General features: G+C 48.9%; 1 protein-coding gene across 5 annotated transcripts in view; it reads left to right on the forward strand.

The window, feature by feature from the left end:
• Positions 1-11298, forward strand: part of armh3 (armadillo like helical domain containing 3) — a 169908-nt gene extending 158610 nt beyond the window's left edge. For all 5 annotated transcript variants that reach the window (XM_085994197.1, XM_085994194.1, XM_085994198.1 and 2 more), the window contains 2 exons: positions 9722-9838; positions 10425-11298. In XM_085994197.1, coding sequence (XP_085850323.1) covers positions 9722-9838; positions 10425-10517 — 210 coding nt within the window. In that variant the 3' untranslated portion in view covers positions 10518-11298. The remainder of the gene's footprint in view (positions 1-9721; positions 9839-10424) is intronic.
• The last annotated feature ends 10717 nt before the right edge of the window (positions 11299-22015 follow it).

Below are 22015 nucleotides of genomic sequence, written 5' to 3' on the forward strand. Positions count from 1 at the left end.
CATCAGACAGAGATGAAAGGAATCATCCTGACACACTGCCACACAATCTCTTAAGGTATCTTTGACCAGAAATGAGAAGAGAGTCGATTCCAGTCACTAAAATTAATGACCCTCGCCCTTAAGTATTTAAAAGCAACTAAATAAGCAGGATTCTAAAAGATGCAATTAGGATTGCACAAGCTGCAGTTCAAGTGAAGAGGCTGCTGCTCTTACAGCACTTTTATACTCGCACTGAGAGAGCAGAACCCAAGGTCACGGTCTCGGAGCGCCACTGACTTCCGATTAGTGTAGCATTTGGTGTCAGCCGTGGCTCAGTGGGCCGCACTCTCGCCTCTCAGTCAGAAGGTTGTGGGCTCAAGTCCCACTCCCGAGATCTGAGCGCAAAATCTAGGCTGACACTCCCAGTGCGGAACTGAGGGAGCGCTGCACTGTCAGAGGCACCGTCTTTTGGATAAGATGTTAAACCGAGGCCCCGCCTGCGCTCTCAGGTGGATGTAAAAGATCCCACGGCGCTATTTTGAAGAAGAGCAGGGGAGTTCTCCTTGGTGTCCTGGGGCCAATATTTATTCCTCAACCAACACACTAAAACAGATTATTTGTTTATGGGAGCTTGCTGTGCTCAAATTGTCTGCTGCGTTTCCTACATTACAACAGTGCTTACACTTCAAAAGTATTTAATTGGCTGTAAAAGATCTTTGGGACGTCCTGAGGTCGTGAATGGTGCTATAGAAATGCAAGTCTTTCTCCCTTTATACTGAACCTATTGTAGCCTTCATAACAGACACAGTGGGTGCAGAGATATGTCTGGGTGACCCAGAATCACAGTGGTCATCTCGATAAGCCGGAAGCCCAGCCACCCCCCCCCCCCCATGACCTTCAGCCCCACCGTTGTCGCACTACCCACCGTCAACATGGTGGAGGTCACTGTTGATTAGAAGCTTAACTGGACTGGCCACGTCAACACCGGGGCAAAGAGCAGGGCGGAGGCTGGGTGCTGTGCGATGAGTGGCTCGGCTCCTGACCCCTCAGCCATCTACAAGCCGCAAGGCAGGAGTGTGATGGAATACGCTCCACTCGCCTGGATGAGTTCAGCTGCAACAACACTCAAGTAGTTCGACTCCATCCAGGACAAAGCAGTCCACTTGATCGATGCCCCTGCCACTGGACTCCGCAGCCACCTCCTCCACCCTCGGCACACTCCGACTGCAGTATGTACGGCATACAAGATGCATTGCAGCAACTCGCTAAGGGTACTTCGACAGCACCCCCCTCTCCTGCGCCCTTTGGATAGGACAAGAGCAGCAATGTTCTGGGAATATCATCACCTGCAAGTTCCCTTCCAAGTCACACATCCCTCCTACCTTGGACATATCTCTCCGTTTCTTTGTTGGTACTGGGTCAAAATCCCTACTATTAGGGGGGCACCATCAATACAAGGGCTGTGGCAGTTCTAGAAGAAGGCCAACTACCACCTCACGGCAACTAGAGATGGCCAATAAATCTGGCTTTACCATGGTCGCCCACATCTCGAGAACACATTTAAAGAAGATCAATCTCTGTGTTCAGCTATTGTTATAACTGCAAAAGAAAAGAGTGCCAGTGGTTAAAAGACTGCCTGGTGTGGTATTGAGCCATCCAGACCATGAGCGTCACAGGTTCCATCCCTGGTCTTTGCTGCACTAGCTGATCTCGGTTGCAGTGCCTGTGGGAAGCCATGCAATTGCCCTCCATATCCTGGGGTGCAGAATGTAAAGGTCAGCCTGGATTCCCACTCCTGTTGTGAAAGCTACTTTAAAAAAAAAAAAAAAATTATTCTCGGGATGTGGGTGTGGTAAACCACTGTTGTTCACTCCACTGTTGTTCACTCTTGCCCATTGTTGTACCTGTCTGTGCATGCCTCAGCTGGCTCCGCCCCTGGCTCCACCCATATGCCCTGGTATAAAGGCGGCTGCTCTGCAGTTCCCCAGGCATTCAGGACCGATCGACCACTAGAGGCATGCCTTCGTTCTTTAGCTAATAAAAGCCTGTTTGTTACTCTCTTAACTTCCAGTCTTTCTCAGTAATTGATAGCGCATCAATGGGCGTCGCTGGCAAGGCCAGCATTTATTGCCCATCCCTAATTGCCCTTGAAAAGGTGGTGGTGAGCCGCCGCAGTCCGTGTGGTGAAGGTGCTCCCACAGTGCTGTTAGGGAGGGAGTTCCAGGATTTTGACCCAGCAACGATGAAGGAACGGCCGATATATTTCCAAGTCAGGATTGTGTGTGTTACTTGGCGGGGAACCTTTAGGTGGTGGTGTTCCCATGCACTTGCTGCCCTTGTCTTTCTAGGTGGTGGAGGTTGCATGTTTGGGAGGTGCTGCCGAAGAAGTCTTGGCGAGTTGGTGCAGTGCATCTTGTGGATGGTACACACTGCACCGGTGCTAATACCCATGAACCTGTACTCCAAGCACAGGTCATCAGTCCTAAAGAGGAAGAGGAGAAGATTTGCCCGAGCCCCAATGTTAGGGACTGCCACCCTAGCTGAGAATGGCTAACTCCGCAAAGACCAAGGATCAAACCTAGGAACTTGCTGGTCTGTAGAGCTTGGCACTGCACCAGCCCACGTAATTACACGCTATGTAAAGACAATAGGCAAGTTAATTTTGGCTCAACTTTAAAAAGCAACCAGTTCAATTCATGTTACGAAAGGGAATTGGCTGTTCTACAGCCAGCAGTGGATCTATTTGATTCACCGGGGTGGGGCAGAGGGGGGTTAGGAAGAGATTTTTGTGGGGAAGGAGCGTCTATGATCGATGTGTCGGATGAGATGTTAAACCGAGGCCCCGTCTGCTCTCTCAAGTGGACATAAAAGATCCCATGGCTTTCCTATCTTAACAGATGGAGATTCTGTCCCAGCAGGGAGGGGGCGAGATTGGAAAATGTCAAAAGAAAACATTTTTGCCAAATCTTGTGTAACAGGATGTGACAAGGTCATTGTCATTGAACTGTGTGCTGGAGTTCCCTGCTGTTACACTGCACCTTATTCTACTTCAGTTCTGTGCTGCTAATAATGTGACGAGGTGGTAATGTCACTGCGTAGGAGCCATCCATTAGGATGCATTACAGCCGCTTGTCCGTGGTTAATGCTCCGAGAGCTCAGAGGGCCAATGGTGACATCAATCCGCAAACAGCACCACCATGAATATTCACATCGTTGCTTCTTTGAACCTTGCTCCTCTCATTGCTGCTCAGCTCCCCAGCAGCCCCACGATATTAAAATCAAGTCTCCATGCAAGACCTCCAATCTGTCTCGTTCTATGAAACTCTCTCGCCTACCTTACCCATTCTCCCCTCCTATGATCTTACAGGCTCCTAAACCCAGACGTGGCAGTACCGTGGGCAGTTTGAGAATTTGAATTCAGTTCAAAAATTCTGAGAATAAAGATTTGGGATCGGTAAAAGTGACCATGAAGCTGTCGGATTGCCGTTAAAAACCCATCTGGTTCACTGATGTCCTTTAGGGAAGGAAACCTGCTGTCCTTACCCGGTCTGGGCCTACATGTGACTCCATCCCTCACCAACGTGGTTGACTCTTAACTGCCCTCTAAAGTGGCCCAGCGAGACACTCAGTTGCATTAAACTAACGATGGGCAATAAATGCCGGCCTTGCCAGTGATGCCCACATCCCATGAGTGATTTTTTTAAAAACTAGTCACTATTTTCCAACTTCTAGTATTTCCTCTTGGTCTTTGCCAGTGTCAGATGATGGCTCAGATGATGGCACTCTTTCCTCTCTGGCAGGAGATTGTGGACTTGAGCACATAAGGGTTTATGTAGCGATCTTGCACTCCCATACAGCAGCCTGGTTCAGTGGACGTTCAGGTCTGAGAATTGGCATTTGACCTCATTTGGCTGCTTGTCCAGTACCAAAACAACAAGGCTACCATTCCCTTCAGCTCATCGACCTGAAACGTTAACTGTGCGTCTCTCTCCACAGACGCTGCCTGACCTGCTGAGTGTTTCCAGCATTGTCTGATTGTATTTCAGATTTCCAGCATCCGCAGTATTTTGCTCTTGTATTACCATTCCCTTGAGTTATATTCTAGCTAGTCAAGGCTCCTGTCACGCTGCTGTAAGAAACGTGCCTGATCCAAGCAACGGAAGAGTGTTTCCAATCTTCTGGAATTTGACACCCAATTACAGGAAACTTTCTGGTATCCGGCACGGACGGGACCGAGCTGGTGCCGGTCTATCAACAATGCCGGAGAATCAAGCGCTATAGTTAAAACATACGGAGCTTCTGAGCCCCGTATCAAGCAACAAACCCTGTTGCTTAGCAACAGCTTCAAAACAATCAGCACAGCTCGCAAGCGTCTCTGTAGCTTAGCAACAGCTTCAGTTAGACGCTTGCACAGCCAGAAATGAGTAAAGAAAAGTAACTAAAAGTAAAAAAAGTTATCTGAACCGACTCTTGAATTTTGCTGGTTAGCCGACATTTCCGGTTATTTAGTGGCCGGTTAATCGAAAGTTTACTGTACTGTGTTTCTGTGACCAAAATCAGAGCATTTAGTGTCGAATTTGAGGCTGTTTTTGTGTTTATGGATCCATAACAAATGAGATCTGAGCTGCAACTGCCCAGAAAGGAAAATGTGATGCTTTCTCTGGTACTCCTCCTCCCCACCCAATGTAGCCCAGGCCACTCCGTTATATTTGTGCTTAAATGCTTATTCACTGGTTTCTCCTGAGCCTGGATGTTTGGAATATATATGGGAATGCACGGTTAAACTTTATACGTGGCACTTAAGGCCCACAAAGGCAATAAGCTTGGCAGACGGAGGAAAGTTGGCCTGGCCATCAGAACTCCCTGATGCCCTTCTTCCAGTAGTGCCATGGGATTTTTAACATCCACTTGAACAGGCAGATGGATCGTCAGTTTAACATCTCGCTGGAGTTTAGAAGAGTGAGAGGGGATCTCATTGAAACTTATAAAATTCTAACAGGACTAGACAGACTAGATGCAGGAAGGATGTTCCCGATGGCGGGGGAGTCCAGAACCAGGGGTCACAGTCTAAGGATAAGGGGTAAGCCATTTAGGACAGAGATGAGGAGGAATTTCTTCACCCAGAGAGTGGTGAACCTGTGGAATTCTCTACCACAGAAGACAGTTGAGGCCAATTCGTTAAATATATTCAAGAAGGAGTTAGATATATTTCTTAATGCTAAAGGGATCAAGGGATATGGGGAGAAAGCAGAGACAGGGTACTGAATTTGGATGATCAGCCATGATCTGATTAAATGGCAGAACAGGCTCGAGGGGCCGAATGGCCTACTCCTGCCCCTATCTTCTATGTTTCTATCTCATCCGAAGGCTGATAGTGCAGCATTCCCACAGCACTGCGCTGGAGTATCAAACCCAGATTGTGTGCTCGAGTCCTGGGGTGGGGCGTGAACCCATAGCCTTCCGACTCCGAGGGGGCAGTCCTACCAACTGAACCAAGCTGGCACTTGGTCACAGCGTCTAATTGCATTTTGAATAACTCCAATGTTTGTACCTCTGTTGCCTTCATTGAGAAATGATTCCATACTTACTTTGATAAAAAGAAGTTTGGCTGGTGCAGGTTCTAAATTTAGTTCTCTCGCTTTTCATTTCCATTTGCTCCCACTTTCCTTGCTTACTTTGAAACAATATTCTGCCTTTATTGTATCTACACCATGTAATGTTTAATATACTTCAGTTAAGTCCCAAGATAACCACTTTCTTTCTGGACTGTAGAATCTCCGCTCCTGTAGTCTTTGCTCCTTCTCTGGCAGTATTACTCAATAATATCTGCTATCGATTTCCCGCCACCTCAGTCTTCTCCCCTCCCCTCCTGGTGCTGACTGACTGACTGTTACCAGGCTAAGGTAGCAAGGCCATTTGACCACCTCCCTATGTACCACATGCGTGACAGTCATTCAACAACAAAAACTTGTTATACATAAAAGCAAAACACTGTGTGACGCAAGAAAACTACTAGGCACTCGGTCTAAGCGTTAAACAAAGCTTTAATCAACTGTCTTACAACATGGAGGTCTCGTTGTGTCCTTCACTAGTTCCTGTTAAGAATGTCCTGCGCAAGCTGGGCCCGCGCCCGAGTATTTATACTCTCCCTGGACAGCGCCACCCGCAGGCCACTCAGTATTCTTTCATAAGTCTTTCTTTCATGAATGACTGATTCATGTCACTCTGGATGCTGGAAATCTGAAATAAAAACAGAAAATGCTGGAAATACTCAGCAGGTCAGGCAGCATCTGTTTCTCTCCTTATAGATGCTGCCTGACCTGCTGAGTATTTCCAGCATTTTCTGTTTTTATACTTGTATTTATTTAGCACCTTTAACGCAGTAAAACATCCCAAGGCGCTTCACAGGAGCGATTATCAAACACAATTTGACACCGAGTCACGAGATATTAGGGCAGATGACCAAAAGCTTGGTCAGAGAGGTCGGTTTTAAGGAGCGTCTTAGAAGGCGGAGCGAGAGGCGAAGAGGTTTAGGGAGGGAATTCCAGAGCTCAGGGCCCAGGCAGCTGAAGGCACGGCCACCAATGGTGGAGCGATTAAAATCGGGGATGCTCAAGAGGGCAGAATTGGAGGAGCGCAGAGATCTCGGAGGGTTGTAGGACTGGAGGAGGTTCCAGAGATAGGGAGGGGCGAGGAGGCCATGGAGGGATTTGAAAACAAAGATAAGTATTTTAAAACTGAGGTGTTGTTTAACCAGGAGCCAATGTAGGTCAGTGAGCACAGGTGATGGGCGAACGGGGCTTGGTGCGAGTTAGGACACGGGCAGCCGAGTTTTGGGTGACCTCAAATTTACAGAGGGTAGAACGTGGGAGGCCAGCCAGGAGTGCGTTGGAATAGTCAAGTCTAGAGGTAACAAAGGCATGGATGAGGGTTTCGGCAGCATTCATTCTTCATGTAGGAGCCTCGGCACTGTATTGGTCCTGTCCACACCCAACATCCAGGTGTGGAATGGATAGCAGTCGGGAGCTGCATGATTTTCCCACTCTGCCTTGCCCAACCCTGGGGAACTGAGGCTCCCACAACTAACCCAGAACAGAGCACAGATTAACCTGAGACCTTGTGATCTGTGTGGCTGAGCATCACAAGAGGTGCTGCAAGCGCACGTGGAGACGTTGGGAGAGCTGCCACTCTCTTAAGTTTTGCCTGTGATTGTACTACCTCCGTGTTATTGGCCAATACTGGAAAGACACAAGGCAGTGTGCAGAGTGCGTTAAAGGTCATGACCAGTGTTACTCTGCCAATGTAAGGAAAAGGATCTCCTTTCACCACCTCAGGATGTCCCAAAGCGCTTCACAGCCAATGATGTACTTGTGAAGTGTAGTCACTGTTGTAATGTAGGAAACCACTCTAGATGGGTGGGAGCATTCTCAGAGCAGGGCAAACGTTTACCTCCCAGGTACAGCTTTACAGTAATGGTGCTTTCACACTGCAGAAATGCAGTCGGCAGCACAGGAACAGGAGTAGGCGGTTCAGCCCCTTGAGTCTGTTCCGCCATTCAGTTAGATTGTGACTGATCTGCACCGCAACACCCGCCCTTGCTCCAGGTGCACAGTCCTCCCACCACCAGGTAAGTGACAGCCCGACCGAACCTGTAAGCACTAACTGAGTCGGAAGGCTGTGGGCTGAAGCCCTACTCCAGGATTGAGCACAAGGCCTAGGCTGACGATCCCAGTGCAGCACTGATTGTCTGAAGCCATCCTTCAGGTGAGGTGTTATACCGAGGCCTGTTCTGACGGTTGATGTGGATGTTAAAGATCCCACGGCACTATTCAAAGAAAAGCACCCAGTCCTCCCATTGTATTCGGGAACGTTTTATGTTAAAGGCGCTACATAAATGTAAGTTGTTGTAACGTGTTGCGCCATTAAGAACACAGTGTGTGTGCATTTCAGGACATGAAACGGAAGCTTTGCTATCGCCTCTTTTAATGGAATCTCAATCTTCTTGTCCTAAATCACAAATCTTCTTTGTCCAAGTTGATCGAAAACAGCAGCTTTAATTATTTGAACTTCTGTTAAACGCCCCAATTTTAAAATTCTCACCCTTGTTTTCAAATCCCTCCATGGCCTCGCCCCCCTCCCTATCTCTGTAACCTCTTCCAGCCCCACAACTCTCTCAGATCTCCGCGCTCCTCCAATTTTGGCCTCTTGTGCATCCCCCGATTTCAATCGCTCCCCCATTTGGCGGCCGTGCCTTCAGCTGCCTGGGCCCTGAGCTCTGGAATTCCCTCCCTAAACCTCTCCGCCTCCCTCTCCTCCTTGAAGACGCTCCTTAAAACCTCCCTCTTTGACCAAGCTTTGGTCACCTGCCCTAATTTATCCTTATGTGGCTCGGTGTCAGATTTTGTTTGATGACGTCCCTGTGAAGCGCCTTGGGATGTTTCACTACGTTCAAGGTGCTGTATAAATGGAAGCTGTCGTTGTAAATAATTGGATTTATTTTATGTATTCATGCAGTTCCACCTCCATGTTTGTTATTTATTATGTGCCAGTTTTCTAATGACCTGACGTTATTTGCAAACATGTCAGATAATTCTATGCTTGGGGGAATTCAGGAATATTCTAATTGCTGCGCACTTTCCTGCTCCCCAGACAGCACTGTGCATTATGGGACCATTCATCAGTCTTATTAGCAGCTCATTATCTTTATAAAGCTGTGAATATGTAGTGAGGACAGGCTGGTGTGAGCTGGGTTTTATTTTTGACCAAACGGGTCACAAATGCCCCGGCACATATCAAGGAGCTGTCCAAATTAGTGATGTGGAGAGATATGTTCATACTGGGGACTGACGGGCTTCCTGAGCAAGCAGTTGTGTTCGATTCGGTCTTGGAGGCAGCGAAGGGGACATTGCCCTGGGCCACGAGGCTCATTCGGGACAGTAAACAACCATTAAAGTCCAGCAAACCTATTCCTCTTTCAAAGAACAGGCCCACGTCGCGCAACCCATCCAACACTCTCAATAAAGCAACTTTTAAGTTTAAGCGCTATTCCATATTAAGAAGTTATTTTTCTTTCTGCCAATTTGCTCCAAATTCATCCCCGTTTTTTTGGGGGTCTGATTTATTCCCCTTTTTTTTAATGTTAAAACTAGGACCCAAAACTCAAGTATGAAATCCGCAATAAAAGCGGACCGAACCTTCGTGTCAAGGCACTTTTGTAAAAATACAAATCTATCTTAAATCCCAGCGTCACTGTCTCAGAAAAATGTGGGTGTATATAATGTACCGTCTGGGCAGTGCGCGCGCTCCAGGGGGTGAGTGTGCGCGGGGGGGCGCGTGCACAAAGGGCAACGAGTGCGCGCCGGGGGGGGGGGGGAGTGAGTGTGCTCGGGGGGGGGGGCGCGGTGAGTGTGCTCCAGGGGGGTGGGTGCGCTCCGGGGGTTGGGGGGGGTGCGAGTGCGCTCCAGGGGTGGGGTGGGGGGGTGCGAGTGTGCTCGGGGGGGGGGGGGGGGGTGAGTGCGCTCCGGGGGGGGGGGGGGGTGCGAGTGCGCTCCGGGGGGGGGGGGGGGGTGGTGGGGGTGCGAGTGCGCTCGGGGGGGGGGGTGCACTCCGGGGGCGGGGGTGGGGGGGCGAGTTCGCTCCGGTCGGGGGGAGGGTGTGAGTGCGCTCCAGGGGGGCACGGGCGCTCCGGGGGGTGAGTGCGGACTTGCCCTCAGTATCTCAGTAACGAGTGTGTCTTTCTCAGGTGTTGGAGGTGGTCCGCTCAAACTACGACACCTTGACACTGAAGCTCCAGGACGGTTTGGACCAGTATGAACGTTACTCGGAGCAGCCCAAGGAGGCGGCCTTCTTCAAAGAACTGGTAAGTGGGCTGCGCTAATCTGAGCCGCCGGGACCCATGGCGGTTAAGGACAAAAAAGAAAGAACTTGTATTTATACAGCAGGATGTCCCAAGGCCCTTTACAGCCAATGGAGTACATTATTCTGAAGTGTAGTCACTTGTAATGTAGGAAACATGGCAACCTATTTGGACACAGCAAGATCTCATAAACAGCAGTGAGATAATGACCATCTCCTCTTAAGTGATGTTGGTTGAGGGATAAATATTGACCCCAGGACACCGGGGAGAACTCCCCTGCTATTCTTCAAACTAGTGGCCATGGGATCTTATGCAACCACCCGAGAGGGCAGACATCGGTTTAACATCTCTTCCGAAAGACGGCACCTCCGACAGTGCGGCACTCCCTCAGCACTGCCCTGGAGTGTCAGCCTGGATTTTTGTGCTCAAGTCTCTGGAGTGGGACTGGAACCCACGACCTCCTGACTCGGAGGTGAGAGTGCTTCCCACAGAGCCACGGCTGACACGGAGGGTTTAGCCTTTTTCTTTCAAAGTGTTGACTCCAGTGCAGAATAAACCATTGCTGAGCTGACTCTCTGTCCTCCCGCAGGTCCGCTCCATCAGTCTTAACGTGAGGAAGAATCTTGCCGTGAACACGCTGAGCCAGGAGATCTTGCTGAAAGAGTTCTCCACCATCTCCTGAAAGTGGCTTCTGCCCGTCAGCCTCCTACCCCCACCCTCGGTTTACCAGCACATCGATGTCTTGACTTTTTTCCAGTGGATTATTGTGAAACGATTACTTTTTTTTAAAAACCCTGCGATTGACTTCCTGCGGTGCATGGTGTTTGTGACTACAACATGTTTATTCTGAACTCCATCGGACCTGGCCTGGCTCCACAGCGGGAGCGGGGAACCCGAACTGCGTATCTTCAGACTGCCTATCCATGATCAGCCGCTTGACCTCTGCCTGCATTCAACTCCTTTAGTTATCCCCTGTGTCAATTTTTGTAGAGCTGATAGCCAGAGACTGGCGTCACGGTGGCGTGTGACGCTGTTTTGCGGTCTCCTGAGTATTATGGGGGTTTTTTTTCCTCCTCTTGCCGATTTCCCTCCCTCAGGGTCAAGAGCGGCTACGCGACTAGATTCCACAGCTGTACTAGTGCGAGGATCGCTTGGTGCATTTCAGAGTTATCAGTCCCGCCCCATCTCGCTCGCGGCCAGCTCCCATGGCAACCCGCGTCACACGTTTACAAGGAAGTGACACCCGTGCTGGGAAGAAAGTCCTGGCGGGCAATCTGAGCTCTGTGCTGGGAGCTGATCCTGGCCGGGCCAGTGTGTGATAGTGCGCTGTGAAATGGCTCTAATTCTTTATGCTGATCCCTAGTTGCTGTGTTTACTGGAAGTGTCGATCACTGCACACAGGTGACGCAGCTTCCGTAATCTTAGTGTGGAACATACTTTGAGAATAAAGAGCTGTAACGTATCGTCTTTTTCAGATGGCTGCCTTTATTCCAGCCAGGGCTGGGAGTGGCCCTGATTAAAAGTCAGAACTCCCTGCGGGAAATCTGAAGCATACAGTCAGTCGGACTGTCAGTACCTGATAGAGAAAGGATGGGTCTACTGGCTGTGTCGCACTGGTAGCCTCAGATCCCCGATGAAGGGGGGGGTGTTTGGATGATGGGAGAGGAGGGGCTCAGGCTCTGATACCCAGCCCATGAGTGGAGACCCTGCCCATTCTCGCCGGCTCACCCCTGTAGGAGGTGTCGGAGGGGGCCTGTGGTCCGTGAGACCGTACCCCAGAATGAGTTCAGCGAAGATTCACCAGGCTGATACCTGGGATGGCAGGAATGACGTATGAGGAGAGATTGGGTCGATTGAGCTTATACTCGCTGGAGTTTAGAAGATTGAGAGGGGATCTCATTGAAACTTATAAAATTCTGACAGGACTAGACAGACTAGATGCAGGAAGGATGTTCCCGATGGCTGGGGAGTCCAGAACTAGGGGTCACAGTCTAAGGATAAGGGGTAAGCCATTTAGGACAGAGATGAGGAGGAATTTCTTCACCCAGAGAGTGGTGAACCTGTGGAATTCTCTACCACAGAAGGCAGTTGAGGCCAATTCATTAAATATATTCAAGAAAGAGTTGGATATATTTCTTAAGGCTAAAGGGATCAAGGGATATGGGGAGAAGGCAGGGACAGGGTACTGAATTTGGATGATCAGCCATGATCTCATTGAATGGCGGAGAAGGCTCGAGGGGCCGAATGGCCTACTCCTGCTCCTATCTTCTATGTTTCTGAGTCTGCGGCTTCAGGGGAGGAGAGACATAGCGAGGGGAGGGGAGTGGGAGGACCGTTTGGAAGAAAAGGCGGTTTTATCTTGTTGAGAGGGCACGACTCTGGGTTCAAGGCTGCCCCAGTGTCGGGACTCGGCTGAATTTTATTTTTTCTTACACGCATGTTTTCATTTTTCTGGAGAAATTCAGAGTGAGGGGGATATCTTATGTGATAATATTCAGCCCCCCAGGCTCGTGCGAGTGAGCGGTGTTGGATTGCCATATACCATGGTCTGCCATGTTGCATTATCGACAGGAAGCGCCAAAGAAAGAACTTGCATTTCTATAGCGCCTTTCACAAGCGCACTGTTGTAATGTACCAACCCGCGGACTCATTCTGCGGCAACCAATTTGCGCACACCAAGGTCCCACAAACAGCAATATGATAATGACCAGCTAATCTCTTTTTAGTGATGTTGGTTGAGGAATAGATATTGGCCAGGACACCGGGGAGAACTCCCCCTGCTCCTCCTCTTAGGTCCACCTAAGAGAACAGGCAGGGCTTAACGACTCATCCGAAAGACGGCACCTCCGACAGTGCAGCACTCCCTCAGCACTGCACTGGGAGTGTCAGCCTGGATTTTGTGCTCAAGTCTCTGGAGTGGGACTCGAACCCACGACCTGCTGACTCCGAGGCGAGGGTGCTGCCCACTGAGCCACGGCTGACACCCCCAGGGGAGATGAGCAGGTGATCAGAGGCACTGGTTTGCACGCGATGGGCATTTGGGTGAGTTGAGTACATTCAAGACCGAGATCGATAGTTTTTTAGACACTAAGGGAATCAAGGGATATGGGGATAGGGCGGGAAAGTGGAGTTGAGGTCGAAGATCAGCCACGATCTTAATGATCTTTCACCTGAAAGGGCAGCTGCAGCCTCGGTTTAACGTCTTGTCTGAAAGATGGCACTGACAGTCCAACAGTACCGCACTGGGAGTGTCGATTAGATTATATGCTCAAGTTTCTGGAGTGGGACTTGAACCCACGACCCTTCTGACTCTGAGGCAACGGTGCTACCCGCAGAGCCAGAGCTGACACCAAGGCAGGGCCCCAGTGATGGTCCGTCCACTCGATGGTGCAAACTCGCTCATCGTCCTTTCCAATCGACTGTGATCCGAACTCCTGCAGGGGGGCAGGAGACCAGAGGATTGTAACCAACTTCGGGAAAAATTGGGAATTCCTCCCGACGACTCAAGGCAGTCAAGCAAGCTCCAGAAGATCAACTTGAAGTATCTAACTCACAGCCTACCCGATACTCTGATATATCAAAGTCTCAAATAAAAACAGAAAATGCTGGAAACACTCAGCCTACCAGGCAACATCTGTACCTGCCCTGGGAGTGTTTGATGGGACAGTGTAGAGGGAGCTTTACTCTGTATCTAACCCGTGCTGTACCTGCCCTGGGAGTGTTTGATGGGACAGTGTAGAGGGAGCTTTACTCTGTATCTAACCCATACTCTACCTGCCCTGGGAGTGTTTGATGGGACAGTGTAGAGGGAGCTTTACTCTGTATCTAACCCGTGCTGTACCTGCTCTGGGAGTGTTTGATGGGACAGTGTAGAGGGAGCTTTACTCTGTATCTAACCCGTGCTGTACCTGCCCTGGGAGTGTTTGATGGGACAGTGTAGAGGGAGCTTTACTCTGTATCTAACCCGTGCTGTACCTGCCCTGGGAGTGTTTGATGGGGACAGTGTAGAGGGAGCTTTACTCTGTATCTAACCCGTGCTGTACCTGCCCTGGGAGTGTTTGATGGGACAGTGTAGAGGGAGCTTTACTCTGTATCTAACCCGTGCTGTACCTGCCCTGGGAGTGTTTGATGGGGACAGTGTAGAGGGAGCTTTACTCTGTATCTAACCCGTGCTGTACCTGCCCTGGGAGTGTTTGATGGGACAGTGTAGAGGGAGCTTTACTCTGTATCTAACCCATACTCTACCTGCCCTGGGAGTGTTTGATGGGGACAGTGCAGAGGGAGCTTTACTCTGTATCTAACCCGTGCTGTACCTGCTCTGGGAGTGTTTGATGGGACAGTGTAGAGGGAGCTTTACTCTGTATCTAACCCGTGCTGTACCTGCCCTGGGAGTGTTTGATGGGACAGTGTAGAGGGAGCTTTACTCTGTATCTAACCCGTGCTGTACCTGCCCTGGGAGTGTTTGATGGGACAGTGTAGAGGGAGCTTTACTCTGTATCTAACCCGTGCTGTACCTGCCCTGGGAGTGTTTGATGGGACAGTGTAGAGGGAGCTTTAATCTGTATCTAACCCGTGCTGTACCTGCCCTGGGAGTGTTTGATGGGACAGTGTAGAGGGAGCATTACTCTCTATCTAACCCGTGCTGTACCTGCCCTGGGAGTGTTTGAGACTGGGTATTTATTCCTCTGCGCTGACATTCCCCACAGTGCTAAGATCTAAAAATGGAAAGGAAATATAAAAACATCGATAGCTGCGGGGAGCATGTAACGGGGAGAAGTTGTAACAGCCAAGGGTTGTGATTGAAGTCTTTTACTGTGAAATCATAGATGTGATTCTCAAAAGATGTTTATTTGATGCTGGTGCTTTTGTGAGGAGTCAGCAGAGTTTCAGCGGTGGGTGGGAGGGCCTACAGCTTGCACTGAGCAATCCGCGCTCTGGGACTGCCTGCTGTTAATTATCAGTTGTGCGTGATGTGACTGCACATTTGTCTCCTCTCATGCTCTGTTCAACCTTGGTGCTTTCCTGCACCATGTCTCCGCCTTACACCTGGGCTTTTCTGGCAAGAGACTACTTATTACTGCCACTCAACGAGTATTAATACACACTGTGCAGCTTTAGTTTCAGCATCCTCTTCCGAATCTGTAATCACCGATTATGCCTGACGCTGCTCAGTAGGTAAGATAACCTTACAGAGTATTATTGACTTTCTCAATTTACCAGCCCTCCTCCTCGCTGAGAGTGTGGTTCCTCGGGCATTTTCTGATCTCATGTCTGAGCCTAAACGCAACATGTAGATGGCATCGCAGCCAGAGCCAGTGCAACGAAGGTTCGCTAGTTTGATTCCTGGGATGAGAGGGCTGCCTATGAGGAGAGATTGTGTAGAATGGGCCTATACTCTCTGGAGTTTAGAAGAATGCGAGGTGATCTCATTGAAACATATAAGATTCTGAAGGGGATTGACAGGGTAGATGCTGAGAGGTTGTTTCCCCTGGCTGGAGAGTCTAGAACTAGGGGTCACAGTCTCAGAATAAGGGGTCGGTCATTTAGGACTGAGATAAGGAGGAATTTCTTCACTCAGAGGGTTGTGAATCTTTGGAATTCTCTACCCCAGAGGGCTGTGGAGGCTCAGTCATTGAGTATATTCAAGATGTGGAGATGCCGGAGTTGGACTGGGGTGGACAAATGTAAGAAGTCACACAACACCAGGTTATAGTCCAACAGCTTTATTTGAAATCACAAGCTTTCGGAGCGCTGCTCCTTCGTCAGGTGAAGTGGAGAAATGCATAAAGACACAGCTTATATAGTCAGAGAATAATGTCAGATGTTTACAGGTAATCTTGCCAACTGCCATTTATCACACCTCGGCAGAGAGATAATCACAGCAATCAAAGGTGTGAATGGTGTCCAAACAGGTCAGTCAGGAAAACATTACATCAAAGAACAATGAGGTGGGGTCACAAGGGGTCAAATATTGCAGATGCTGGGGTCTGTATGAAAAACAAAAAAAGACAAAAAACATTTTTTTTTTGCTGGAAATCACAGCAGGTCTGGCCGCATCTGTGTAGAGAGAACAGCCAATGTCGACTCGAGTCTGGATGACCCTGCGTCAGGTGGGGTTACATGTAGCGTGACATGAACCCAAGATCTCGGTTGAGGCCGTCCTCATGGGTGCAGAACTTGGCTATCAGTTTCTGCTCGACGATTTTGCGTTGTGTGCCTCGAAGGCCGCCTTGGAGAATGCTTACCCGAAGATCGGAGGCTTTTTGGACTCTAGGAAGGGATATGGGAATCGGGGGGGAAAGTGGAGTTGAGGTTGAAGATCAGCCATGATCTTATTGAATGGCGGAGCAGGCTCGAGGGGCCAAATGGCCTGCTCTTGCTCCTAATTCTTATGATCTTATGTCCTCACCTGACATTCAGATTGCACACTGTCAGTCACCGGATAATAATTGAGAGCGGGAACTCTGGCAGACCTCCCCCTCGATCGCCCCGAGGCACTGAGATGAATTGTAATTGTTACTGAAGCCCAGAGTGTGTGACAGGTATTGACACTAGGGCCCATGGTGTGTGTGTCTCAGGACCGCGCCCTGTGCGCTATGTAACACCTGGAGCTGTCTCTTGCGTTTTAAAACCATCTTTAAAGAGTGATGGCATCATCGGTTGAGCTGGTTGGGGGAGCGGTTACTGAGTGACAGTGTGAGGGAGCTGGATTAACATCAGTAGAGATACAGTCAGTAACAGGGCGCTGGGAGAGAGGGGTTACTGAGTGACAGTGTGAGGGAGCTGGATTAACATCAGTAGAGATACAGAGTGTGTTAGAATAGTCAAGTCTAGAGGTAACAGGCATGGATGAGGGTTTGGATTGGAGTTAGTCTCTCAGAGACAGGCCGCACTGCCCTGGAGTTAGTCTCTCAGAGACAGGCCTCACTGTGGATTGGAGTTAGTCCCTCAGAGACAGGCCGCACTGTGGATTGGGGGGTGCGGTAGCATAGTGGTCATGTTACTGGACTAGTAATCCAGAGGCCTCAACTAATGAACAAATTCACGAGTTCAAATCCCACCACAGCAGCTGGGGAATTTAAATTCAGTTAATTAAATAAATCTGGAATAAAAAGCTCGTATCAGTAATGGTAAAACTACCGGATTGACGTAAAAACCCATCTGGTTCACTAATGTCCTTTAGGGAAGGAAATCTGCTGTCCTTACCCGGTCTGGCCTACATGTGACTCCAGACCCACAGCAATGTGGTAGATTCTTAACTGCCCTCTGAAATGGCCCAGCAAACCACTCGGTACAAGAACAGCTGCAAAGGACTACCTTCACTACACGGACTGCAGTGGTTTAAGAAGACGGCTCACCACCACCTTCTCGAGGGCAATTAGTGATGGGCAATAAATGCCGGCCTTGCCAGCGACGCTTGGATCCCATGAACGAATATTTAGAAAGTTAGTCCCTCGGAGACAGGCCGCACTGCGGGTTCAGAGATTTCTTTCCCTTTCGCCTTGATCGTGCTCCACATCTCACCAAATCTGAAACCATCTTTATTTTATGAACATTGATTTCTCTTCAGGGAAATTTCATTTGTAGCAAGGAAAAAATGAAAGTGCTGATAGAGGAGGGAGCTCTGAGCTCCAGCTCATTAAATTAAAGTACAGAGACTATCTCGTCCTCTTCTACAAACAGAGTCCCAGGGGATATAAAAATCCTCACTCCATGGCGGCCAATATTTTAAGCCAAGCGAATTCTGATGATTTATTTGCGATTCTTTTCGATAGAAGCCCAATCGTTCCTCAAGGTTAGCTCAGGCATGAACAGGGTAGGTTTGAACCGGCGGGACTTAAATTTAGGGACTCTTTAACTTCTTACTCACACACTAGGAGCGGTTATCATATGGACTGAACTTCTGGGTTCGGTAGTGGGGACAAGTGCCTTGGAATCATTTGAGAAACATTCGGATGCTCTGGTAGAAATTTCAGAATAGAAATAGGCCATTTGGCCCGTCGTGCATCTTCTGGTACTAACCCCACCTCGCTGTATTCCCATTTTTTCACCGTACCCTTTACGGCGGGACTGTGGGATTTTCAAGGTGGACGGGCTCCGATGAATCAAATCGGCCTTTCTCGCCACGCTCAGTCTTGTGGTCTGCTCCCAGAGGAGGCGGCCATTATTAGCTGGATAGCAGGCCAGCTGACACATGCTCATTTATCCAGAGTAACCGTGGAGTGATGGAAATGGAAGGTTCCATTTTTAAAATGGCGCTCTCCTTCCTTCCCCCACCCCTCCCATTTTGCTCCCCAACATCCTCTTCTTTTACCCCTCCTGCCCAAAGCGAATACCTGGGCCTGGGACACTGGTAAAAGCCTGATTCTTAATTGGTGCAAAAAGGGTCAAAATCCACCAATCAGGGAAAATGCTCTTGAAATCAACAACAACAACTTGCATTTATATAGGGCCTGTACAGGAAAACGTCCCAAGGCGCTTCACACGACCGATTATCAAACAAAATTTGACACCGAGCTACCTGAGATATTAGGATAGGTGACCGAAAGCTTGGTCAAAGAGGTAGGTTTTAAGGAAGATCCTAAAGAAGGAGGGGTTTAGTTGAGGCAATTCCAGAGCTTAGGCAGCAGATGACACGGCCGCCAATGGAGAAGCGATTAAAATCAGGGATTCGCAAAAGGCCAAATTGGAGGAGCGTAGAGATCTCGAAGGGCTGGAGGGCTGGAGGAGGTTACAGATAGTTCAAAAGGGCTGAAGGTTCTAAATCGGCTTTGCACATGAACTCTGGAAGAAAGGAATTGGCATGAGGCATTAAAGGAGGTCACAGGTCCCTTTTACCCACAGACTGTCACAGCCTCCCTTACTATATCTAAATCTATGTTCCTTTAGCTCTCTCTAGTCTTAGTTTTGCAGAGTAAAGCTCCCTTCTGTCACAACAGCAGGCTTCAGCCCTAACATAGAAACATAGAAGATAGGAGCAGGAGTAGGCCATTCGGCCCCTCGAGCCTGCTCCACCATTCAGTGCGATCATGGCTGATCATCCAAATTCAGTACCCTGTCCCTGCCTTCTCCCCATATCCCTTGATCCCTTTAGCCTTAAGAAATATATCCAACTCCTTCTTGAATATATTTAATGAATTGGCCTCCACTGCCTTCTGTGGTAGAGAATTCCACAGGTTCACCACTCTCTGGGTGAAGAAATTCCTCCTCATCTCTGTCCTAAATGACTTACCCCTTATCCTTAGCCTATGACCCCTGGTTCTGGACTCCCTGACCATCGGGAACATCCTTCCTGCATCTAGTCTGTCTAGTCCTGTTAGAATTTTAAAAGTTTCAATGAGATCCCCTCTCATTCTTCTAAACTCCAGCGAGTATAAGCCCAATCGACCCAACCTCTCCTCATACGTCATTCCTGCCATCCCAGGTATCAGTCTGGGGAATCTTCGCTGAACTCCCTCCATGGCAAGAACACCCTTGCTCAGATAAGGCGACCAAAACTGCACACAATACTCAAGGTGTGGTCTCCCCAAGGCCCTGTACAACTGCAGCAAGACATCCTTGTACCTGTATTCGAATCCTCTCGCTACAAAGGCCAACATACCATTTGCCACCTTAACCGCCTGCTGCACCTGCATACTTACCTCAGAAACAAGCCCCCAAATCACCCGTGTTTCACTCTTCCATCAAAGAATGAACGTTCCTGAGGTTGGGCGTCAGCTGTGGCTCAATGGATTAAAGCGGTTCAAGTCCCATTCCGGAGATTTGACACACACGTTGTTGCCTTGGCCATTAACGGGCTGGAGAGGAAATAGGAGCTATTTGGTCCCCCACCCGATTGAGTGGGTCAGTGATTACCTCAGCTCTCCTTAGGGCCTCCCGAAGGCCCAGTACAGAACCTACCCCACCCCTGCCCTCGGCAGATGTGGGAACCACAGGGCCTATGGGTGGTGTGCTGGGCATAAATAACACGGCAATCCTGGGAACACCTACAAACCGCTGCCAGTGGCATGGGAGGGGAGAAAAAGGCTCCTTCCCCCTCAATACCCATTGGAATTTCTGACTGAGATGTAAAGCGGATGGAACCCGGCAAGTCCAGGTTAATAATATCTTACAGCACAGAAGGAGGCCATTCGGCCCATCGTGCCTGTGCCGGCTCTTTGAAAGAGTTCTCCAATTAGTCCCGCTCCCCCGCTCTTTCCCCATAGCCCTCCAAATTTTTCCTTTTCAAGTACAGTATTTATCCAATTCCCTTTTGAAAGTTACTATTGAATTTGCCTCTACCACCCTTTCAGACAGCGCATTCCAGATCATAACAACTCGATGCGTTTAAAAAAAAAAATTCTCATCTCCCCCTGGTTCTTTTGCCAATTACCTTCACTCTGTGTCCTCTGGTTACCGACCCTCCTGCCACTGGAAACAGTTTCTCCTTATTTACTCTATCAGGACTCTTCATAATTTTGAACACCTCTATTAAATCTCCCTTAAGCTTCTCTGCTCCAAGGAGAACAACCCCAGCTTCTCCAGTCTCTCCACATAACTGAAGTCCCTCATCCCTGGTACCATTCTCGTAAATCTCCTCTGCGGCCTTTCCTTACGTCTTGCCATCCTTCCTAAAGTGTGGTGCCCAGAATTAGACACAATACTTCAGCTGGGGCCCAACCAATGATTTATAAAGGTGTAGCCTAACGTCCTGGCTTTTGTACTCTATACCTCTATGTAAAGCCAAGGATCCCGCATGCTTTTTTAACAGCCTTATAGACTTGTCCTGCCCCCTTCAAACTTCCCAAATTCCTGTCCCCCACCCCCCCGGTCCCCGTGGGCAATTTGCCCAGTTTGCACCGTCCCTCGCAGTTTCTTTCCTGTTTGTTTAATGGGGCCGGACTGCCACTTTCTCCCATGTCCAAGCTAAATGAGAGCAGGGTGGGGAAATTGGAGTTGGTGTCCTCACCTTTGCTACACAGCTGGGGAAAATTCATTGTCCACCTTAATAATTAATAACAAACATTTCCGCATCATGATGCGCGAAAAAATTGGACCTCACTTTTAACCATGAGTGGAATAGTGATGATCGTGTCTCCACTCCTCCACTCATCAGGTGGGTTCAAGTGACAAAGACCGTACAGACCAGTTGATCGCGCCCTTCCAGAACTCCAACCCAAACATCTCCCCATTACGCCGTTGAGTGTTTCTCAATTGCCCTGACGTAGGAACACAGGAATTGCTAGACGGAAAAAAAAACAAGGTCCATCTAGTTTGCCTTCTACCATCCTGGCAGTTGCATGATACAATGTTAATGGAGTTATTGGCTAATCATGTTAATCAATCTCTATCAATTAGTCTGCTGTCTTGCTGTATTATTCCTGGTTAATTAGCCTTCATGGGTCACTGGCATGATGCTTTGTGCCAGCATTGAGCAGGAGAAATATTGACCTTCCTACTGAAAGAGGAAGCAAGCAGTCAGACCTCATTACAAACTTCTTTGTGAGAGACGGATGAGTGGAGAGTTAAATATATTTCTTAAGGCTAAAGGGATCAAGGGATATGGGGAGAAAGCAGGGACAGGGTACTGAATTTGGATGATCAGCCATGATCTCATTGAATGGCGGAGCAGGCTCGAGGGGCCGAATGGCCTACTCCTGCTCCTATCTTCTATGTTTCTATGAATGGGAGTATTTGCATAGTCGCATTCAGTCCTGAAGGAAAGGCTTTTCCAGGGGTCATTGAGTTCAACGTTCAAAGAGCAACTATCTAGTGGAGAGCAAAGAGGGAGGTTGGGGGTTATTTGATGTATCGTGCACTCTACTCAACCCATTTTAACACCTGATGGAAGGTTCTTCAAGGCTCCTCCTTGCCCCCCTTCCCAAAGATAAATTGAGCAAAATTCAACAGTATCGGTTAAACCCTTATTCATTCTTGACTGGTTCCCTTCTGTCACATGGTATCTCCATGGACCCAACAGCTTAGGATCGTGTCAATCATCTCTTTGTACTTGCCTTTATAATCCTCAATCCTGTTCCCAGCCATGTATTTATGCCATAAAAGCAGAAAATGCTGGAAACACTCAGCAGGTCAGGCAGCATCTGTGGAGAGAGAAACCGAGTTAAAAGTTTCAGGTCGATGACCTTTCGTCACTCCTTTTTGAAGGGTCTAATCAGATTGGTCTTAAGTTGCCATGTCGGT

The sequence above is a fragment of the Somniosus microcephalus genome, chromosome 8 (assembly GCF_052327205.1).
Source record: "Somniosus microcephalus isolate GS21.2 chromosome 8, FLI_Smic_1.0, whole genome shotgun sequence".
NCBI lineage: Eukaryota > Metazoa > Chordata > Chondrichthyes > Squaliformes > Somniosidae > Somniosus > Somniosus microcephalus.